This window comes from Myxocyprinus asiaticus, chromosome 1 (assembly GCF_019703515.2).
Source record: "Myxocyprinus asiaticus isolate MX2 ecotype Aquarium Trade chromosome 1, UBuf_Myxa_2, whole genome shotgun sequence".
NCBI classification, from domain to species: Eukaryota; Metazoa; Chordata; class Actinopteri; order Cypriniformes; family Catostomidae; genus Myxocyprinus; species Myxocyprinus asiaticus.
In genome coordinates this window covers 66,760,771-66,780,934 of record NC_059344.1, presented here as the reverse complement: position 1 = coordinate 66,780,934, position 20,164 = coordinate 66,760,771, and the positions used below count along the sequence as shown (strand labels likewise).

At 37.7% G+C, this 20,164-nt stretch overlaps 2 protein-coding genes across 3 annotated transcripts in view; both read right to left on the bottom strand.

Annotated features, from left to right (window-relative positions):
* The window catches only part of LOC127447521 (adenylate cyclase type 4-like), a 43,093-nt gene extending 25,451 nt beyond the window's left edge, over window positions 1-17,642 (bottom strand). Inside the window, exons 1-6 of one of the 2 annotated variants that reach the window (XM_051709457.1) lie at window positions 17,385-17,642; window positions 8,733-9,675; window positions 5,533-5,730; window positions 4,038-4,199; window positions 3,671-3,820; window positions 1,103-1,248 (exon numbers count right to left, since the gene is read on the bottom strand). In XM_051709457.1, coding sequence (XP_051565417.1) covers window positions 1,103-1,248; window positions 3,671-3,820; window positions 4,038-4,199; window positions 5,533-5,730; window positions 8,733-9,302 — 1,226 coding nt within the window. In that variant the 5' untranslated portion in view covers window positions 9,303-9,675; window positions 17,385-17,642. Of the gene's footprint in view, window positions 1-1,102; window positions 1,249-3,670; window positions 3,821-4,037; window positions 4,200-5,532; window positions 5,731-8,732; window positions 9,676-14,305; window positions 14,394-17,384 lie in introns of those variants that run through there. The other variant, XM_051709463.1, reaches the window with a different exon arrangement.
* LOC127447729 (uncharacterized) overlaps window positions 1-20,164 on the bottom strand; it is a 30,063-nt gene that overhangs the window by 5,608 nt on the left and 4,291 nt on the right. The window lies entirely within an intron of this gene.

Below are 20,164 nucleotides of genomic sequence, written 5' to 3'. Positions count from 1 at the left end.
GTGACCCCTAGTATCACTACATCGACACCAACGTCGAGTGAGTGACAGATAGGGAACTATGGCTGTCAATTTAATACATTAGTGGGTTGTTGGTCGATTAATTATATGTAAAATAAATACAAACACAAACAGAATACACTTACTACAGACAACAATGGAGCCTGAGTCAACTGTATAGTCCAGAATGATGACATTGATCAGCAGGAGTGTGATCCACCAGACAGTCCGAACAGAGAGAGTGCAAGTGGAAAGATAAAATGTCTAAACATGAAGTCCCTGCTGGAGTCATGAAACAAACTGCTACAACCTGCAGGTCTCACGGCGCGAATCACAGATAAGCGGCGCGACATCAGACGCCAAGAGCGAGCACATAGCAGTATTCAGCCGGGGAAGAGAGCTTACGAGTTGTCGCTGCCCCGATCACAGTCTAGTTCGCAACAACCCACTAGAATGTCCAAAATAGGGATGTGTGTATTAGGAGACGGACAAAAACACAGACATATTCGGTGTTAAGCGGCAGCATTTGGTAAACAAACTTCCAGTATCCAGGATGATGGGTGTGAGTATAGAGTCCAAACCACAAGTCCTGGGACAGATGGGATGAGTAAGAGGCAGCTAAAATCTTACTTAGTGCACCTTTAATGTTCCTACCATCCGAGCAATTCAAGCTTAAATGTACCAGCTTGATGCAGCAGGGGGCAGTCAGCGCAACTCCAGCTGTACAGGCAACACACCTCCTCAAACTAAGAAGCAGGCTGCTCAGCCTTAACAGACACGCTATAGCATTCGGTGACAGCTGGAGCTAGAACAACAGTATGCAGGGATCTCAAACAATATTTTGACTTTTAAATTCACTTTTGTACTGTCGAAATGCTTTTTGATGCAATATGATGTAATGTATTACGGTCTATACATTATTTTTATTTGGGTGTCTTTCTCAGTAAATATTGGTATGTGATTAATTCGATTAATTGACACATCATGTAATTAATTCGATAAAACATTTGAATCTAATAAAAACAATAAAAGTCTGTGGTATGTCATCATTTAAACATTGTAGCTACATAAGTGTGTGTGTGTGTGTGTGTGTGTGTTGTCACACCTGACATCTCTGTGTTGTCGGATGTAAAGACTGTGGAAATTTGCTGGGTTCTCTTCTGCGAAACATTTTTTGGACAGACGCTTGACGATTTCTGACTTCAACTCCAAGGCGATGTACCGTGGCAGCACTGACAGAAGGAGGTGCTCCTGCACATGTGAGGTAACTCGTTAAAGATATATACAATGCATTACATTTTAATAAAAAATAAATAAAATAAAATAAACAATAAAAACTATAAACATAATCAAATAATAAACACAATAAACAATTTTCCACCAAGCCAATATGATTCGTTAGCCGCACTGTAGGCTGTTTATGATTGCCAAGCAAACATAAGATGTGCATTAATATTGAATTAATTTGATTTGCGGTCACAGGTATGTGTGTTTTAACAGCTTTGAGTATGGCTTTGAAGAGCCAGATATCTTTTTTATAACAAGCACTTTATCTGCCTTTATCGGTATTTAACCTTAATGTTGGGGGTAACGTGTTGTGAGTAACAAACAGATTACAGATTTGAAAGTAACAGTAAAGTAACATGTTACTTTCTGAATTTATGTCATAACGTTTTTAGAATGTACTGTTCTATGTATTTAACTTATTTACTGACGTACATTTGAGAACCTTCACCATAATGGCCTACACAGTGCACATAACAGCGCGTTTAAACTGCAAGCAAGTATTGTACGCTGACACTACAAGACTAGATAGCTCCTATTATAATTAAAGGTACACTCAGTAACTTTTTGCTCATGTCATCTTGGACTTACAGTGACACCTAGTGGTGAGGATGCAGCATCATTCAAAATCAATAGTTTTCAGTTACAGATGCCATTGTAGAAATTCACTATTCACAATCAGCCATGATTAATTTAATCCAAGAGTGAAAGTGTCCATTAACAAGATGGTTACTGAGATTAAGTGAGTAGTATCAGAGATTATTTAGCAGAGACGGGCCACTTCTATTAAAATAAATGGGAGAAATTGGAACGCTCAACCAAGAACCTCTGAACGCCCAACGGTCAACGGATGTAGAAAAAAAGTCCCGTTTTACAGTTAAAAGAGCCAATCACCTTTTAGATACAGACATCATCTGTCAATCAGTTTTAGAACATGCATGTGCATTAGCTATATAAGCCGGGAAAATTGCATTTTCTAATGTAATATGAGGTAAAGAATCACAATTCATGATTCCAGTATTGGGAGATTTTATTGCTGATTTAAAATATGCTCTTTGATTGTAATCTTGACCAACCATTTTTTAGATTTTGGTCTTTCTCCATTCAAGTAAGAGCTGCACTGGCGTGACTGGAAATAGCCTCCCGAGAGCATTCCAGAGTTGCCCGACAGTCGACTGACTTGCTAGAAAGACTTTGGTAGTATTCAGCTGGTCATGTGATTCTAACATGGCAGCCCCCATGAGGTCACCCCTCTCCATGTAAAATAAAACAGCTTTTATAAGGTTACTGATATGACCAGAGTCCTCATGTCATGTGAATGCTCATGATTTTAAACATATGTTTCAAAATTACAGTTCATTTCTTAATGGAGAAAAAATTACTGAGTGCACCTTTAAAGAAGCTGTTTGCACTGCAAGCAGTGTGATGTCTATACAGGGTTATATAGTCATTGGATGCAAACTATTTTTTAAGGATGAATTCGCAACAACAAAACACTTTATATGAATATAATAAATGCATGTCCCGTTCAGGTACAGAAAGCACCTCAACTGATGGTGAAAAAAAGAATCACACAATTAAGTAACGTGTTACCCTTCATATAAAAGAAACAAATCGCAAAATAACAGGGTGATTGTTTTTTTTTAAATGAAACACACAATATGCCAGCTTCTATGGCTATTTTCATGGCGAATTCTAAGTTAAAATATATAAAATCAGGCAAAATAACTAAAAACCTACAGTATATAAGATATCTAAGATCCATTTTTAATAATAATAATAAAAAAAAAATAAAAAAATCTAAAATTGATTCTGGACTGACTTTGTTAAAAAACGTTTCAAGGGTGACAGCAGAATAAAACGAATTTCACAGAGGAGTAGAAATACCTCACTAAATGTACATGAAACTTTGATTTGAGTGTACATGTAAATGGTTCTATTATGTGAGAAAAAAAGAGAGTACTAAATACTAAATAAAATATATGTTTTAAATATTATATATATATATATATATATTTAAAAAAGATATATTGAAAAGCAGTTACAGTGTTTGATGTGCATGATAACCATCTGTAATATTCGGTTAACCGGAAGCATTCATGAACCCCCCCCCCCCAGACCCGGCCATGGCACAGACGTATGCAAAAAAACATGTGAACAGCCCCTAACTTGGTCCCTAGCCCTATACCGTAACTAGACCTAAACTGACCCAAACCTGGTTTCTGAGGTCCCGTCGGGCTCAGGTCAGGTTGAAGACCTCTATTGGATGTGCAGAATAAACTAATAGTGATTTTGGTATTCGAAAACGGGTGCGTTGAACGGTTAACCGAATAAAGACTATCCGTTCACATCTCTAATGTGCATATATTCACAATATGAGTGTGTGTACCTGGTCGCGTTTCTTCTTGGCATGTGTGGAGCGGTTTTGGCTGAAATCTTCTCGTTTTTTGCTGAACTTCCTGCGAGCGTGTTCGGTGTGCCACAAGTGAAACACACCCACAGTGTTCACACACACAAACAACACTGCATTCGCCACCAACTGAGACACACATACAGAGAAGTTTAGAATTAGTGTGGCAACAGGAAAATGAGTTAGCAGAATAACACTCAGAACTGCGTCAACCAACCACCTCTACCACGCAGATTTTGCATACAACATTTCCTTATTCCAACTAGAAAGTTATTCATGTGTTCGTGTAGCATGTTTGTGTTGGTGTACGTGCTGTTGCATGCATATCTGAATGTGTGCATGTTACCTGCCCTGCCAGGTCGCTTGTCTCTCTGCTGGTGACAGATACATACACACTGATGACGATAATATGGCACACACTTGCTCCAATGCCAAAACTCAAAGCCCATGAGAGTTTAAGAGGAAGTACAGTGTACACAGACAATGAGAGGAATAGAAAGAATGCCACCTGAAGAAAAATTAAAACAAACAAATTACACATGCTGAACGGGAAAATTTCCAGTTTCTTATATACACTACATCAGTGGTTCTCAAGGAGTTTTGCTTTAGGACCCAGATTTTACATTGGAGATAAAGTGGCGACCCAACACAGTACCGAAATAGTTTCTTACAGAAGCGTAAACAAAAATGTTCTCAACATGAAACATTGTGGGAGGAATCCACTAAAAATGGTTTAGCGGTTTATCTCTCAGACAACGGCACAAACGTGGCCACAAAATCTGTGCTAAATGCAATCTGCGTGGCACAATTCTGATCTTGGGGGTCAGTTCTGAGCATTTTATAGTGGACGATGTGAGGATGTGGACTGTACAGCTTCACACCACTACTGTGATCCAAACACAGAAATCATCTCGTTAGCTTTCTAAAAGTGTGCTTGACTACATCATAAATCTGGATATATGCAGGTTAAAAAGGTCTTCTCCATCATTCGATCATTATTTGATGAATTACTGCTGGTACTGTCAATGAAAGAATCAATGAACGAATCTGAACGAATCTTTTTGGTGAACGGAATCAAAAGAATCGAGTCAGTGAAATAGGTCACACCTACTGATGACGAGGACCAATGGCAGTAAGATTGTGTTTGGCAGCCACCAAAGTAAACTCAAAAACACCTTTTTTTAGCCAGAGTTTGTTCAAAATGATGTCACACCCATTCGTTCTTCGATTTTGCTTAAAGTATAGTGGGGTCTTGAGTGCGAATTTATAAAATGCATTGTGCCTGCTTCTGAACAGTACTCTTGTATTTCAGTGGTTTCATGCTCTTGGCACACAGTACATTGTGGTTGGTACAAATCATGTTTATCCTCATTGCAACCTGTATTTAATGTAGTCTGGCTCTTATTTTCTTTCACCTTTGATAGTTTTGTTCATTGCTTTCTAAGAGGTAAGCATGACACACAACCTGTCCATGTTGACATCTGGCTAATTTTACGAGCTTCTACCAAGTGACAGATGAACTTGCACCAAAATACTGTAGTTTAATCAGACTATATAGTTGATTAAAAGTTTGCTATCCAAGCTTTGCACAATTATATGGTTAGATGCATTTTATTATGTGCATTTTCCCCCCTGCTGTCTGTGAACCTATCAGAACAAACCAGCAATCCATTTTTGGGTCATTACCCACCAGTTGAGAACCACTGCCATATAGACCAGATAGTTAATCGTTTTTAGGTTAACTATTCCTTTAACTAAAGTGTACTTCCACATTGGTGGTGTGCTTCTAAACTAATAATATATGAGCAGTAAACAGTGCAGTATCATTGTAAGTCTCTGACCTGCTCCCAGGCATTGACGACTCCTCCAGTGAAGATGAAGACGAAGGCGATGATGAAGAGCATGAACCAGACGAAGAGCGCAAGTGGCGTTTCACCCCGCCGGACCACCGGCAAACATGGCATACAGAGGAGAAGAGGCACACATACACACAGCACCACACACACCACTGCAAACGCTGCGACGTGAACGCTCAGGCTCTGAAAGTGTGTGAGAGACAAATTTAATACACCCTTGACTTTCTTCCAACATTACTGCTGGAAAATCCAGCTAAAGTTAGCTTAAAAACCCCATGAAATGGCTTGATTAACACTTGGCACAATGGCTTGATATTTTCATTAACATAAAGTTTGGACAAAACATATTGAATTTCTTGTCTCCTTTTTTTTTTTCATTTTAAATAGACAATAGCCTTTAGTTAACATCACATCTGTAAACCATTATTTAAACTTGCTAGTAAGTGGCAGGAAGTGCTAGGCAGAGGAACATTTTAATTGTAGAGAGCATCTGATTGGACACAAATCTGTATAGTGCACGATGAGTCATCACTATTTTTTTTTATCCATTTTCCCAGAAGAGAAAGACAATTTAAATGCATTTATCATCTGCTAAATAAATTTTTGCCAACATTTTTTGCAAAATAATTTTGACGTGGTTTGTTGTACGTATTGCATCAGTTTCCTGGTGAAATGTACAATAAAGGTGCTACAACAACAACAACAACAATGACTTTTATTCACTTTCACACAAATCACATATAAAACTCAAATTGTGCAGTAGCTCAACTGATAGAGCGTTGCACTTGTGATGTAAAGGACTGGGGTATGAGTCCTGAAGAGCACACAAATTGACACGTGAGCTGAAAGTGTCATAGAGGCACCACAAAATGACATGGTTGTGTTTTTCATCTTTTATGAGACTACCGGTTAGGTTTAGGGTAGGGATGTCAGTTTTGTAGATTTAAATCTCGATAGAGCATTAAACTTAAAAATCTCTTCTGTTTGGGAGAACATTTAACTCGCTTATAGTGCCACACAGTGGACATTTCACCTCTGAACTTTCACAATACACGTAAGGAACTGCATAATTTTTGGCGGAAATATGGCCACGGTCATGTAATTTTCATGAGAGCAGGCTGACACTAGCATAGAGCTGACCTAAAAGCTTATAGGCATGAACTAAAAGCCACAAAACTCCAATTTTGATTTCACGTGGTCTTTAAGATGGGAGCTGACTGTACATGGCTTATTGTTGGTCAAAGATGGTCCATGGTGGTTTAGTAGATAGACCAGCTGGAGAACCACCTTGTACCAGCAACAAACCAGCACCCAAGAATTTCACACACTATTGCACTTGTGTAAAAGTGATTTGATTTGATTGAGCTGCCACAATAATAATTATAGTAATAAAAAAGCTTGATCACCTTACAGGAATAATCTGGGTTCAATTCAAGCTTTATTGGGGCTCAATCAATCTGAGCTCAATCGACTCGTCACACCATTTCTTTAAAAAAAAAAAAAAGACAGAAATGCGAAGCTTATTATTTTATAAAAGCACTCATTTGAATTGTAATTGTAAAAACTGGTGAATTATTGGAGCTGTTAGTACTGTTTGTATCGCCGTTTTTACAGTCATTTTAAGGTTTTACGGTTTACGCCGTTATATCGGCATGGCAATGAAGTTGTAAAATTAGATATAACTTTACACAGAAAAGGTTAGTAAGCGAAATCATGTGAACACATATAGTTTACGTCTTGTGTCTACACTTCTGAAACAGGGAGTATTTTAATGTTTATGGATTGGCCACATTCACATCCATTGGAAGGGATGGACGAATCGAAATGAATGTTTATGGTAATTAACATTATGCCAGAAATAATTAAGCTTAACCTCCTGAGACCCCCATGTGACTGCTGTGTGCATTTTCCATTTCCCTTTTTGATTTGTAGCTAGTACAGTAGGACCTAATAAACAAGCAAGAAAATATTTTTCCGAAACATTGATGTCCACATATGTGGACAGCAGGACAAAGTTGTGAAATTGTATGTAGCAAGTGTGATTTTTTTTATATCAAATAGTTTATTATGTGTCCAGGAGTGTTGGATATTCATGTTTTTGAGACGTTACAGACATTACATCAGACATTTGCATAAATAATTATGATTCAAAGTAATGTCCAGCATCATCCAATCACTGTCAATCATGTTAAAATAAAATGATACATTATAAATTCTGAATCTATGTACTGATTATCATTGTCACATGTCTGTCAAACATGTTGAGTGATCCAAACATCATCTGCAGCCTGAAACTGAACTTTTGATCAGATTTTAGGAGTGAATGCACTTAACTGCATAGAGAGCTATAGGATGCTCCCTTGCTCCCTATTTAGTGAATGACTTAACCTCCAGTGTGCTGTCTGTCTGCACTAGTCTCAGAACAGTTTGAAATGCACCTTATTTTCATCCTAACTCCATATAAAGCCTCTGAAAGCCACATTTTACTTTATTTTAGATGCATTTTATTATGTGCATTTTTATTTTACTGTACAGTGATAACAAAATAAAATACAAAATGTATTCAAATGAAGCAAAATGACCCACAGATGTGCTAATATTGAAAAATATTCAAAAAAACTAACACTTTTTTTTTTCAACTTTTGAGGGAACACGGTCCTAATTTCCTCATATGTGGACATCTTGTTTATGAGAGTGCTGACGCGTCATACATGAATGGATTTTTTAAAGCGGCATATCAAACGAAACTAGAGACTCTACTCTTTATAGCTAAACAGGTTTCAATCAAAAAACATAAAGAGGTTTCTTACCAGAGGCACTTTTGTTGGCACTGCGCCAGTAGCAGCGCTTCCTATAAAACAACGTCATGTTGTTGTGTCACGTGATGCGGTGCGACAGAAGTTTAACACTTAAATGACAGTCTAGAGTCTTGCGAACAGTATTCAGACAGTTTTCATTCATTTAAATTATGCATTGCGTATAGCGAAGACACGAGGTCGCACAAGGTTAATATGTATTGAACCCGGAATATTCCTTTAAGCTCCTGTGACCTGGGTTTTCCAACAGGGGCATCCACAAATCTATAAGTTATATAATTTTTTTTTGCTAACATGGTGAGTGAAAGAATGAGTTAACAATTGAATTAAATCACCAATCAGTCCATGAATCAATCAATGAGCTCTTACCCTGCCAGTGGAAGGGATGATAATGATAATAGTGACACAGAAGAGGATCGTCAGTACTAATCCAGACACCATTAAAGGCGTCTCCTCCAAACTGCGTAGAAACGCCCTATGCATCTTCCGGCAACAAGAGCACCCGCTATTACAAGATGACTTCTGTTGATCATTCGCAGGAGTCACAAGAAACCTGCCATCAGAACTTTGGGAAACTTCCGTGGGAGCATTGGAAGTCTGAGAGATCTCAGATCTTGTTCCTAAACTGTGCCTCCTGTCGACAATCTCATGTACTGCAGAAGTTCCTGTGCTGATTTGAGAAGAAGTTCTGTTGGAAAGTGCTTTGCTATCAGCTCCTTGGACTTCAGAAGCATTGGAGTGTCTATTAGTGCTGTTGCTACTTGAGAAAGATTCCTTGACAGGACTGTGAACGTTGCCATTGAAGGATAAGGAAGAGTCACTAGGCTGGCTTTCCGTCATGTTGTCATTCCTGGACGATGTTTGAGGTTTCAGGGGTTCAGGGCTGCTTAATATCTTGGCAACACCTAATTCGATGTGGACCTTCGAGTTGTCTAGCATTATGAATTATTTCCTAACGTCCTTCTTCCCTCGGCTTTGCTGGTTTTAACGTTTTCCGTTCCTGTACGGTTTCAGCCAGCAGTCAAATGTCTGACTGGCTGTTTCTTCATTGTGCAACTCTCAATAAATAGAAATAAATATGCAAATATATAAAGGACGTCTATAAAGGAGGGGTGAAATCTTTTATTGTCTTCAAACCATAATGTTGTGCCCCAATTGTTTCCAAAGCGGCAGAGTCTTGGGCCTGAAACGATATAACCTTTATATCGAACTCCTCAAGCTACAATTCAATAGTGCCCTGTGTAGTTTAGTTTCTTGTAGTTGTCTTAAAGTAAATCCATGTAGAGATGCACCGTTCCTCTGAGCGAAGAGGCTGCAAGACAAAATGGTAAATAAGACCATAATTTGAACATCCACACAAAATACAATAGAAACGTCAAACAAGTTAAAAATTAAGAGAGCATCTCAGGTAATGCATCTGGAACAACCATTTTGCAACTGGAATTGAATGATTGTTGTTTTGTGTGTGTGTGTGTGTGTGTGTGTGTGTCTGTGTGTGCTATTTTTATGATGTTATAATAGCATGTCTAAGTTACATCATCCTTGGGAGAGGACAGGTTTGGTTGCATTGTACCCAAGAAATACAATCAGAAGCATGTAAATATCTCAGCCAAACTGAAGAGTCTAAGATAAACTTTGTAAAACTTTTTGCATTTCCATTTTGCAAGTCACTTGGGATTAAAGCATGGTGCTAGCAACACCAAGATAATGGGTTCAATTCCCAGGGAACACCATTCTACCAATTTTGGAATGTCCATGATGTATGGTCTTTGACGCCAAGACACTTAAATATATATATATATATATTAAATTTGTTTTTTTAGAAAAAGAGTTTCAGCCGTTTGATGTTTGGACCCCTAATAATGCATCCCAGAGCTTTGCAGATGCACATTTCTGCACTCCAAACACTAGATTTTATTGCACTAACTGAAGATCTACATGTGATTCTTAATAACGGAGTTTTTTTGGACTCTCGAAAATTGACGTTTTGAAATGATTTTTTATGTGAATAATTCAAGGTACATTCGACATTATTTGTATTTCAGACCTTTGTTTTGTTTGACAAGAAAAACTAGCTTCATGCCATGTGACCCACAAGTTTTCTTTTCTTTTTTTTTTTTTTCAACCATTATTTAGCCATGGAGCCACATTGAGAGCCCCATATCTCAGGGATTTAACCACATGGGGCCTTAACAATCAAAATGCAAAAAGCAAGTTTTGTTCTAAACCAGAATCTAAAATGATATTCAACTATCTTTAATACTTCTGGAGTTATAAGCACTTCAACTTTGGAAAAGTGACACAGAAAAGTGCTTTTTTCCATTTTTGGACTCGCACCATTGGCGTATAATACAACAAGAGGTGCTGAAGTCAACTGATTTTAGTAATAACCCTCCCTATCTCTGTGGAAAAATAAAATAATGATGCTGACACCTTTCTAAGATACATTTTTTGACCACTTGTTTTGCTCCAATTTCGGTAGCAGAAATGGTCATTTTTACCCCCCTCTTCAATAATGGATTACACAGTAAAAATTGTCCATGCCGTTTAATATATTGTGAATACTTTCTTCAGAAGAGTATTACCAAAATAAAACATTTCAGCTGGGGAATTTCCTGAAGTTTGGTTGATTTGACATGGAATAACCAATCTACTGAATGCTTTAATGCAAATGTAGGAAGTAAATTATGACATCGTAAAAAACATGACCTGACCTTAACAATATAAAAATAGGAACATGAAGCCCAAACTGTCAAACACACAAATGAAAACATGCAAATGCGCTGATTTGCCTAAAGTACAGCGATAGGTGTTGTTCAGTTCTTTTTCAACCGACCACTAATGACAATTCAGTATTGTTCTTTAAAACAAACAAACAAGCACACCTAAAAGAAACCATCGAGAACAACTGCTCAAACAAAACAGAGTTGTGTTCATAGAGTATTTATTATAGACAAAACACACAAACCTACTTATTAAATCACGTTCAAAGTGAATTTAGGTGAACAGGACGAACTGGATACAGAACATACTTGTGTAGCCAAATGGGCCTTGTCCAAGCAGAAACACCTGACGTAACACACACCTGCGTCTTTGATGCAACGCATTGTTTCGATACTCTTTCATCAAATATTGGTCAATAAAAATATGCTAAAAAGCCCAAGTATATTAACTGTTTCACATGGACAATCCTGAACACGCAGGTTGACGCTTTACACTATATTTGAGTCATATTAGTGTTTGCTCAAAAATAAAATACTTTTTTTGTATCACCACAATCTTGAACAACATACATTTCCCAGAGTACCAGAGTTGTGTAAGATAACGAGTAAATCAATTACATTTATCTTGTTTAAAGGATGTTTCGATATTTTAGACAAAAAAATACTGCTAATAAAAATACTGAATAATACAAAAAAATATTTTAAAATAATAATAAGTACAATTGTTTGGCAGTGTAGGAGCTTCAATGTTTTAAGTGTGTTCGACATGAAATCGTCATGACTTACTCTATTGACAATGAGTCACACATAGTCACAATGCCTGTGTCATAATACAGTGAGTCAACGACTAACAAAGGGCGATATTTATGTGTATTACCTTTGAATATTTGATCTTACCTAGTCGCATTATATCAAAGGGATCATTTGGGGCTTGTCTAGACCTTCCTAAAATAAATGTGGTAGGTTTCGTCCTGGCGTATCTGTTCTTCTAGAGTGTTTTGGCAGTCATACGCTGTTGTAATCAAAGAATGTACTGAAATTACACCCTGAAGCAAAATGTTCTCAACACCCTGACAGAGCAGACGAAAATCCAAATGGCAGGAAAACTGAATTAGACATGTTTAAAGATGAAACGAGAACATGAAAAGAGGAAACTGATGGAAAAGCATTACCTGTGACTGTTGCTCTCTCTCTCTCTCTCTGTCTCTCTCTCTCTCTCTTTGGATCTGTCATAAAGCGTTTGTTTAGTGGAACTCATTTGCCTATCTGTCTTTTTCATATGACACTGTCTTTCCATACACTCTTCCCGTTTGTTCCCTGTTTTCACACTGATGGTCATTCATTAGAGTAACTGGATACCTGCTCAATGGAACTTGTTCTTGAAGAGTAAAATGGGCATCACCCTAAAATTAAATGGCCAAAAGTATGTGAACACCCCTTTAGAATTAGCTAATACTTTATGTCTGACAGTTCACAGTGGCCACACCTGCTGAGCTCCAAAAAAAAGAGCGTGAAGATGCTTCATTTTCATCTTCATTCGTTTTTTGAGTAAACTAAGAGGTGTTTTTCTTGTTGAATGTGGTAGCTGGTTTAGATTTGGATGGGTTTTGGAGAACAACTACTTTAAATTCAACAACAAACTAGATCAAATATATTTGAACTTGAAATAAATCTTCAGGGAAGAGAGTGAATGGTTAGAAAAAGAACCCAGAGTAGACTCACACTAAGTAGCTAAAGAGTCCACTCAGTCAGAAAGAACTCATGCCTTAGGGGGGCGTTCACACAGAAAACATTCTTTAATTCTAAAACAACTAGATGGATCACAACAGAACCCTAGGAGACCCCTGGTATTTCTAAAATAACTTGACTCTTGAATCTCTTCTATTCTCTAATTCCAACATAACTCACAATGAAAACTAGACCTTTCAGAATAAGGTTCCAAAAATGACTATTATGATTATAGGTTAAAATGATGAAGGAATCTAAAGCGTGATTCACGTGTGACTTCCTTTAACTGTCCTGATTCCATTAGGACTGATAGGATTAGCGATTCCAATTGAAGCAATGACCAGAAATTTAGGTCTGGCACATGTTGACCAAAACATGCAAATAGAAGTCAGGGCTGAAGGAACGTGTTCAAATGTCGGCACATGCCACCCCATTGTGTTAAAATACCTTAAAGGAATATTCTGGGCTCAGTACAAGTTCAGCTCAATCAACAGCATTTGTGGCATAATGTTGATTACCAGAAAAAACATATTTCAACTCGTCCCTCCTTTTCTTTAAAACAAGCACAAATCGAAGTTACAGTGAGGCACTTACAATGGAAGTCAATGGGGGCCAATTCTGAATGTTACAGTACTCAATGTTTCAAAAGTATAGACACATGACGTAAACTATATACATGTTAACATGATTTTACTGTGATAAAATCACATACTAACCACATCTGTGGAAAGTTACAGCCAATTTCATATATATCCAACTTCGTTGCCATAACAGCATTGTCAACAAACCCTAAAACAACCACAAAAACGCCAATTTAAACAACTTTACAGCTCAAATAATACACAAGTTTTAACAGAAGAATTAATGTAAGTGCTTTTATAAAATTATAAGCTTCACATTTCTGCCTTTAAACCCTCCAAAAATTGGCCCCATTGACTTCCATTGTAAGTGTCTCATTGGAACCTCAGTTTTTGCTTTTTTTATTTATTTATTTATTTATTTATTTTTTTTAAAGAAAATGAGGGACGAGTCGAAATTAGTTTTTGTGGTAATCAGCTTTATGCCAAAAATGCTGTCGATTGAGCTTAACTTGTATTGAAACCAGACAATTTTTTAAAGGTATTTTTCTCTGGACATGGCGTCTAAAAAAATGCTGCTCCAACACGCAAAAACGTGTTCGGTGTGAACGGCCCCTCACACGACAACAAAATGATAGAGCAAAGCATCCTTATTCCGCCCGGTTCATGTTTTTAGTTCACTGTATTTAAATAAAAGCTTCTAATTTCAAACAGTAAGCCTGATTTCTACGCTGTTGTTTAAAACACGATCTGAGGAAAAAGAAAAATGAAAAGAGAGAAATTGGCTATGTGATAATTTCATCACAATTTAAAGGAGATTAACCCCCTTTGAACTAACTGCAAAGCGGTATTTTTCTTATATAGCCTATATTTGGAGAATAAGAACTGCTCATAAAAACATTAAAGTACATACCTCCATTCAGTCTCCCTCGCGCTCGTTCTCTCACTTGTGCTCTCAAAATAGTTTGTAGTTCAATTTTTTTGTTCCCTGGGAACTGGACAAACCGGTTCTGCCGCATGACAGACAGTACAGAGCCGAACCCCAGAAAACTGTCATCTCTCATCAGAATACTGTACTATAGCAATCATCACATTATCAATGACGGATGCCACTAACAAAAAGGAATACATCAATTAAATACATTATTCAAAGAGACACAAGGGGTTTTTTTTACTCAAAGATAGATTTACATAAACATACGCAGAGCAAAGGTGGCCAGCAAAGTGCTCTCAAAAAGTGAAAGTGCTCAAGAATGAAAAGTAGGCTACTGAGAATGGTTAAAAGCTTTCCTTTCATTGTGCATCCAACACTGACATCTAATTTTTATTTAAACCTTTAAATAATAAGATACATATATGGGAAGATGCCCCCTTGACAACAATTGTGCATACTTCCACTCAATTAGCCTATAGGTAACAAAGTAATATAGTGTAATGAGTAGTGAATATCTCTGTAGATGCTTTAACAATAACCCCATGAAATTATAATTATTTTAAAATTAAATAATACTAACACCAACAACATGGCACTGGGGGCCTTCTGCCCAATTCTGAGGGGTCATCTTACCCCGAGGGTCTAACTTTAACTTTAAACTTACTCCAGAAATCTACAGTAAATGCATTACTGTGTCCACAGTCACCTGTTAACAAATATACATACAAATGTTTATTATCCCACACAATGCAATGTCACAGATCACTATTTGTCAATTGCACAAAACTGTTCTGGTGGAATAATTCTCACAAATGTTGATGTTCAGGTGAAATGTCAAGAGAAGCACAGCCATTCAACAAATGTGTTGAGATTTAGTGGCATCTACTGTAGGGTCAAGAAAAAAAGTTAGAGGAATGTTCCATGTTCAATTAATAGGCCTACAACTTATTATTACATTATTTACTCACCCTCATGATATCCCAGGTGTGTATGACTTTCTTTCTTCACCAGAACCAGGGGCGGAGCCTGGAGTTTTTCACAGGGGTGGCCTGGCAGGGGCCAGCGATCAGTCTGTAGTGGCACAGAAATTTCAGGCAGCATTTCCGTATCGTCGGGGGGTGGTGATGATACAGTGACACCCGGGACAGAGAGGTGCGACGACCTTGGTGTGCACAAATGTTAAGACCCCTGTGTGTTGCGGTTGTACAGAGACAGTTCCACCTCTAAAAACTAAATTGTGCCCAAGACAAAAAATGACCAAAGCGGCAGTTGCGAGTAGGGTGGCCAATGGGGTGGCCAGGCTTCGGTCCATGGTGGCCACGGCCACCCCTGGCCACCCCCTAGCTCCGCCACTGACCGGAACACATTTGAAGAAAAATAGTTAAATATCTCAGCTCAGTAGGTCCTTAAAATGCAAGTGAATGACGATTTCTGCTTTGAAGCCCCAAAAATCACAGACAGTCAGCATAAACGTCATCCATACGACTCTAGCGGTTAAATTAATGTCTTCTAAAGTGACACGATCACTTTTGGTATGAAAAAAGATCAATATTTTAAGTACTTTTTAACTAAATCATGCTTCCGGTCAGCAACGGTATGCACGTGTGACGTAATCGCATTGGCATTTGAAACGCGAGAATTGACGTGCATCACAGCCGGAAGAGCAGCGCTGTTTACAAGTGAGAAGGGGGAACACTGTACTGTAGCTTGGTTGATTTTGGTTTAGATCTGTATTTATCTGTTTCTTAACTCACAATGGTGTGTTTGTGTGCTTATCCTGGATGTCTCAACCGAGTGGAGAATGTGAGATTATGTCTGTGTCATGCCAACGTGAATACGTCACACGAGAGACCGCTTGGACTTTCTGTGCACTGGAAACTCCTGTAACCAAGACAAATTCCTTGTGTGTGTTAGCATATTTAGCAATAAAGCTCATTCTGATTCTGATTCTGATTCTGGCATTTTTTTTTTAAGAAAAGGAGGGACAAGTCAAAATAATATTTTGTTACGATATTCAACATTATAATAACTTATAATAATAATAAACATAATCAATATATATAAAAAACAACAACATTTATGTAAGTATGATGATATTCAGATTAAAAAAAAAAAAAAAAAAAAATCCAGATTCTGGTTGCCTGTGCAAATGTATGCAGATTTTATAAACTCTGGCTGACCACTAAAAGCCAGCACACAGTAAATCCAAATAACGGAAGAGATAATATCAGGCTGGGCTTAAAACAATAGAGGCCATTTGCATGTATGTCTAAAAGTAATGTCTAAAAATGAAAGAACTGCTTCAAAATACAATTTACTGGAGATGCCCATCTGCACTTCTTAATGGGCAGAGTTGATTAAATATGCATTCCTCATCAATGTTTTACATCCAGCTAAAAACAACTCGCTTTTGGCGTTCCTCTGTGGACATTTCACCCGGACACTGAAGCGCACATGTGCCCACACATTCAAAAACACTTCCCTTTTCACTCCCTCTAGTGATTGATGGGGACATAAAGAATTTGTCATCTTGTTGTAACAAGCCCATGACATTCTTTATTCCGTGGAACACAAAGGAGATTTTAGGCATAAAAAAAACAATGAAAAATGAAGAATAACTTGTTCTCTTTTTCAGTTTTAAATATATTCTTATTCAAAATGACAGTTCTATATTAGATGGTGTCAGGTTTATGTGTGTTTTTGTCCATGTTTTGAGTTTCATGTCTTTTATTTTGTAGTTTAGTTTTCACTCCCTTGTTCCTTGTTCCTGTTTATGTCATATGATTTCCTGTCCCCCTCTTGTGATCCTGACTTGTCTAATCATGTGACCATCTTGTTTCATGTGTTTTGTTTTCACTGGTTTATGTTTATGTATATCTTGTTGTCTTTTTATCAGTTCTGTTCTGTCATTGGTTCTAATGTTATTAGTTTTGGTCTGTCATTGGATGCCTTGTTTTCTTGTTAACCCCTGTCTGTATATTTATAGCCCTCATGTTCTCTTGTCCATTGTTGAGTATTGTTTACCTTTGTCTCTTGTCAAGAATTGTGATTGTATTACCTGGTATCATTGTAGTTATGGTCTTTGTTCACCTCTTGAGTCTTCTGGTCTGAGTCGTTCGTTCTTTTGTCACGTGACAGCCGTATACGCTACGCATTGCTCACACAGGAAACAGAAATGACTAGTTCACCTCTCGAGTCTTCTGGCCGAGTCGTTCATTGTTTTGTCATGTGACAGCTGTATATGCTATGCATTGCTCACACAGGAAATATAAATTATTAGTTCACCTCTCGAGTCTTCTGGTCCGAGTCGTTCGTTGTTTTGTCATGTGACAGCCGTATACGCTATGCATTGCTCACACAGGAAATATAAATTATTAGTTCACCTCTCGAGTCTTCTGGTCCGAGTCGTTCGTTGTTTTGTCATGTGACAGCCGTATACGCTATGCATTGGTCACACAGGAAACAGAAATGACTAGTTCAGCTCTCGAGTCTCCTGGACCGAGTCGTTCGTTGTTTTGTCACGTGACAGCCGTATACGCTATGCATTGCTCACACAGGAAACAGAAACGATTAGTTCACCTCTCGAGTCTTCTGGACCGAGTCGTTCGTTGTTTTGTCACGTGACAGCCGTATACGCTATGCATTGCTCACACAGGAAACAGAAACGATTAGTTCACCTCTCGAGTCTTTTGGTCCAAGTCGTTCGTTCTTTTGTCATGTGACAGCTGTATATGCTATGCATTGCTCACACAGGAAATATAAATTATTAGTTCACCTCTCGAGTCTTCTGGTCCGAGTCGTTCGTTGTTTTGTCATGTGACAGCCGTATACGCTACGCATTGGTCACACAGGAAACAGAAATGACTAGTTCAGCTCTCGAGTCTTCTGGTCCGAGTCGTTCGTTGTTTTGTCATGTGACAGCCGTATACGCTACGCATTGGTCACACAGGAAACAGAAATGACTAGTTCAGCTCTCGAGTCTTCTGGTCCGAGTCGTTCGTTGTTTTGTCATGTGACAGCCGTATACGCTATGCATTGGTCACACAGGAAACAGAAATGACTAGTTCAGCTCTCGAGTCTTCTGGTCCGAGTTGTTCGTTGTTTTGTCATGTGACAGCCGTATACGCTATGCATTGCTCACACAGGAAACAGAAATGACTAGTTCAGCTCTCGAGTCTTCTGGTCCGAGTCGTTCGTTGTTTTGTCACGTGACAGCTGTATATGCTATGCATTGCTCACACAGGAAACAGAAACAATTAGTTCACCTCTCAAGTCTTCTGGTCGAGTCGTTCGTTGTTTTGTCATGTGACAGCCGTATACGCTATGCATTGCTCACACAGGAAACAGAAACGATTAGTTCACCTCTCGAGTCTTCTGGTCCGAGTCGTTCGTTCTTTTGTCACGTGACAGATGCTATGCACATACGGCTGTCAAGTGACAAAAGAACGAACAACTTGGACAAGAAGATTCCAGAGGTGAACTAATCATTTCTGTTTCTCATCATTTGTCCTTGGTTGCATCATAATATTTTCCTTATTGGGACTATAATCAAAGTTTGCGTGAGTGGATGTGTTTGGGGGGGATTTGGCTATTGAAAATGTAACATTTTAATTTAATTCTGCTCAAATGAACAAAACGAACGAAATTACTTGAATAAATATTCGTTAATTTTGCTGAACGAGACTCAAAGATTCAAGTCAGTGAAATATCTGATCTTCCCATCACTGTTGTGTGCTGAAACGACAGGGACGAACTCTGTACGGATTCGGAGGATAAACGACTTTATTCTTGACAAACTAAATGCTCTTTTAAGAGTCACACAATATCATACAAAGATTGAGTTTTGATGAAATTGTCTTTGAAGTAGTTTCTATTTACAACTTTATTTACATCTGCTACAAATAATCACTTCAGATTCTTGAAATCGGTCGTTGTGGAGTGATATTAAATTAATATTATACATCATTTTATCCAATTACTCAAACACGTGAAATAGTAAATGTCTCCACATGATTGTGTTTTAATGTGTGTATGAAGAACTAAATTACACAGTTGTGCACGATATGTGAAGACTCATTTATTTTCTCAATCAGAATAATACAGAAAATAATAAAGAGCGGAAGAGGAAGTTAGAGGAATAAAGGAACTGAATCATGTTGGTGATGGTAGTTGTCAATCATGAGGCGATGGGCGGGACTAACATTTAGAAGCTCCTGATTGGCTGTTCTGAAGTTTGAAGAAATCTGAATGTGTCCAATGAAATCATTTCAGGGGTTGACCCATAAAGACACAATCACAGAGAGCCATTTGTCCCATTTGAAATTAGCATAAACTAATGTATAAATACCTGTGTGTTTTAATTTTCTTTCATTTAAATACAAAACTATTTCATTGCAACTTTTCTAGAAATCTTTTATTTTGTTCATCTGGGACTTTAAATATAAGAGGTCCAAAATCTTATTTTTATCTGATGTCTGTCTGAATCTCAAGACAAGTTATACATCTGTTTAAAAGTAAAGAGATCAATATTTGACAGATTGATGATTGATCAGATGTTGGTGGATGTGCAGGACTGTTTGATTTGTCCAATGAAAATTATTTTACTTTTAAAGTGAGCACCATGAACAAAAGTGTGAGTAAATGTCGATCTGTGGTGGAAAAACAGTACTTGGATATATTATTAAATAACTTTTAATAAAGTGCAACATTTATAATATTGTATTTAATCATGTGTTTTGCCACGTTTTTTCTTCTTGCCACAATCAGCATTGATTTGCTAACTGGGTTCATTTCTGCATAATTTTCTGTAAACCTGCATTGAATCAATATACAGGTGCA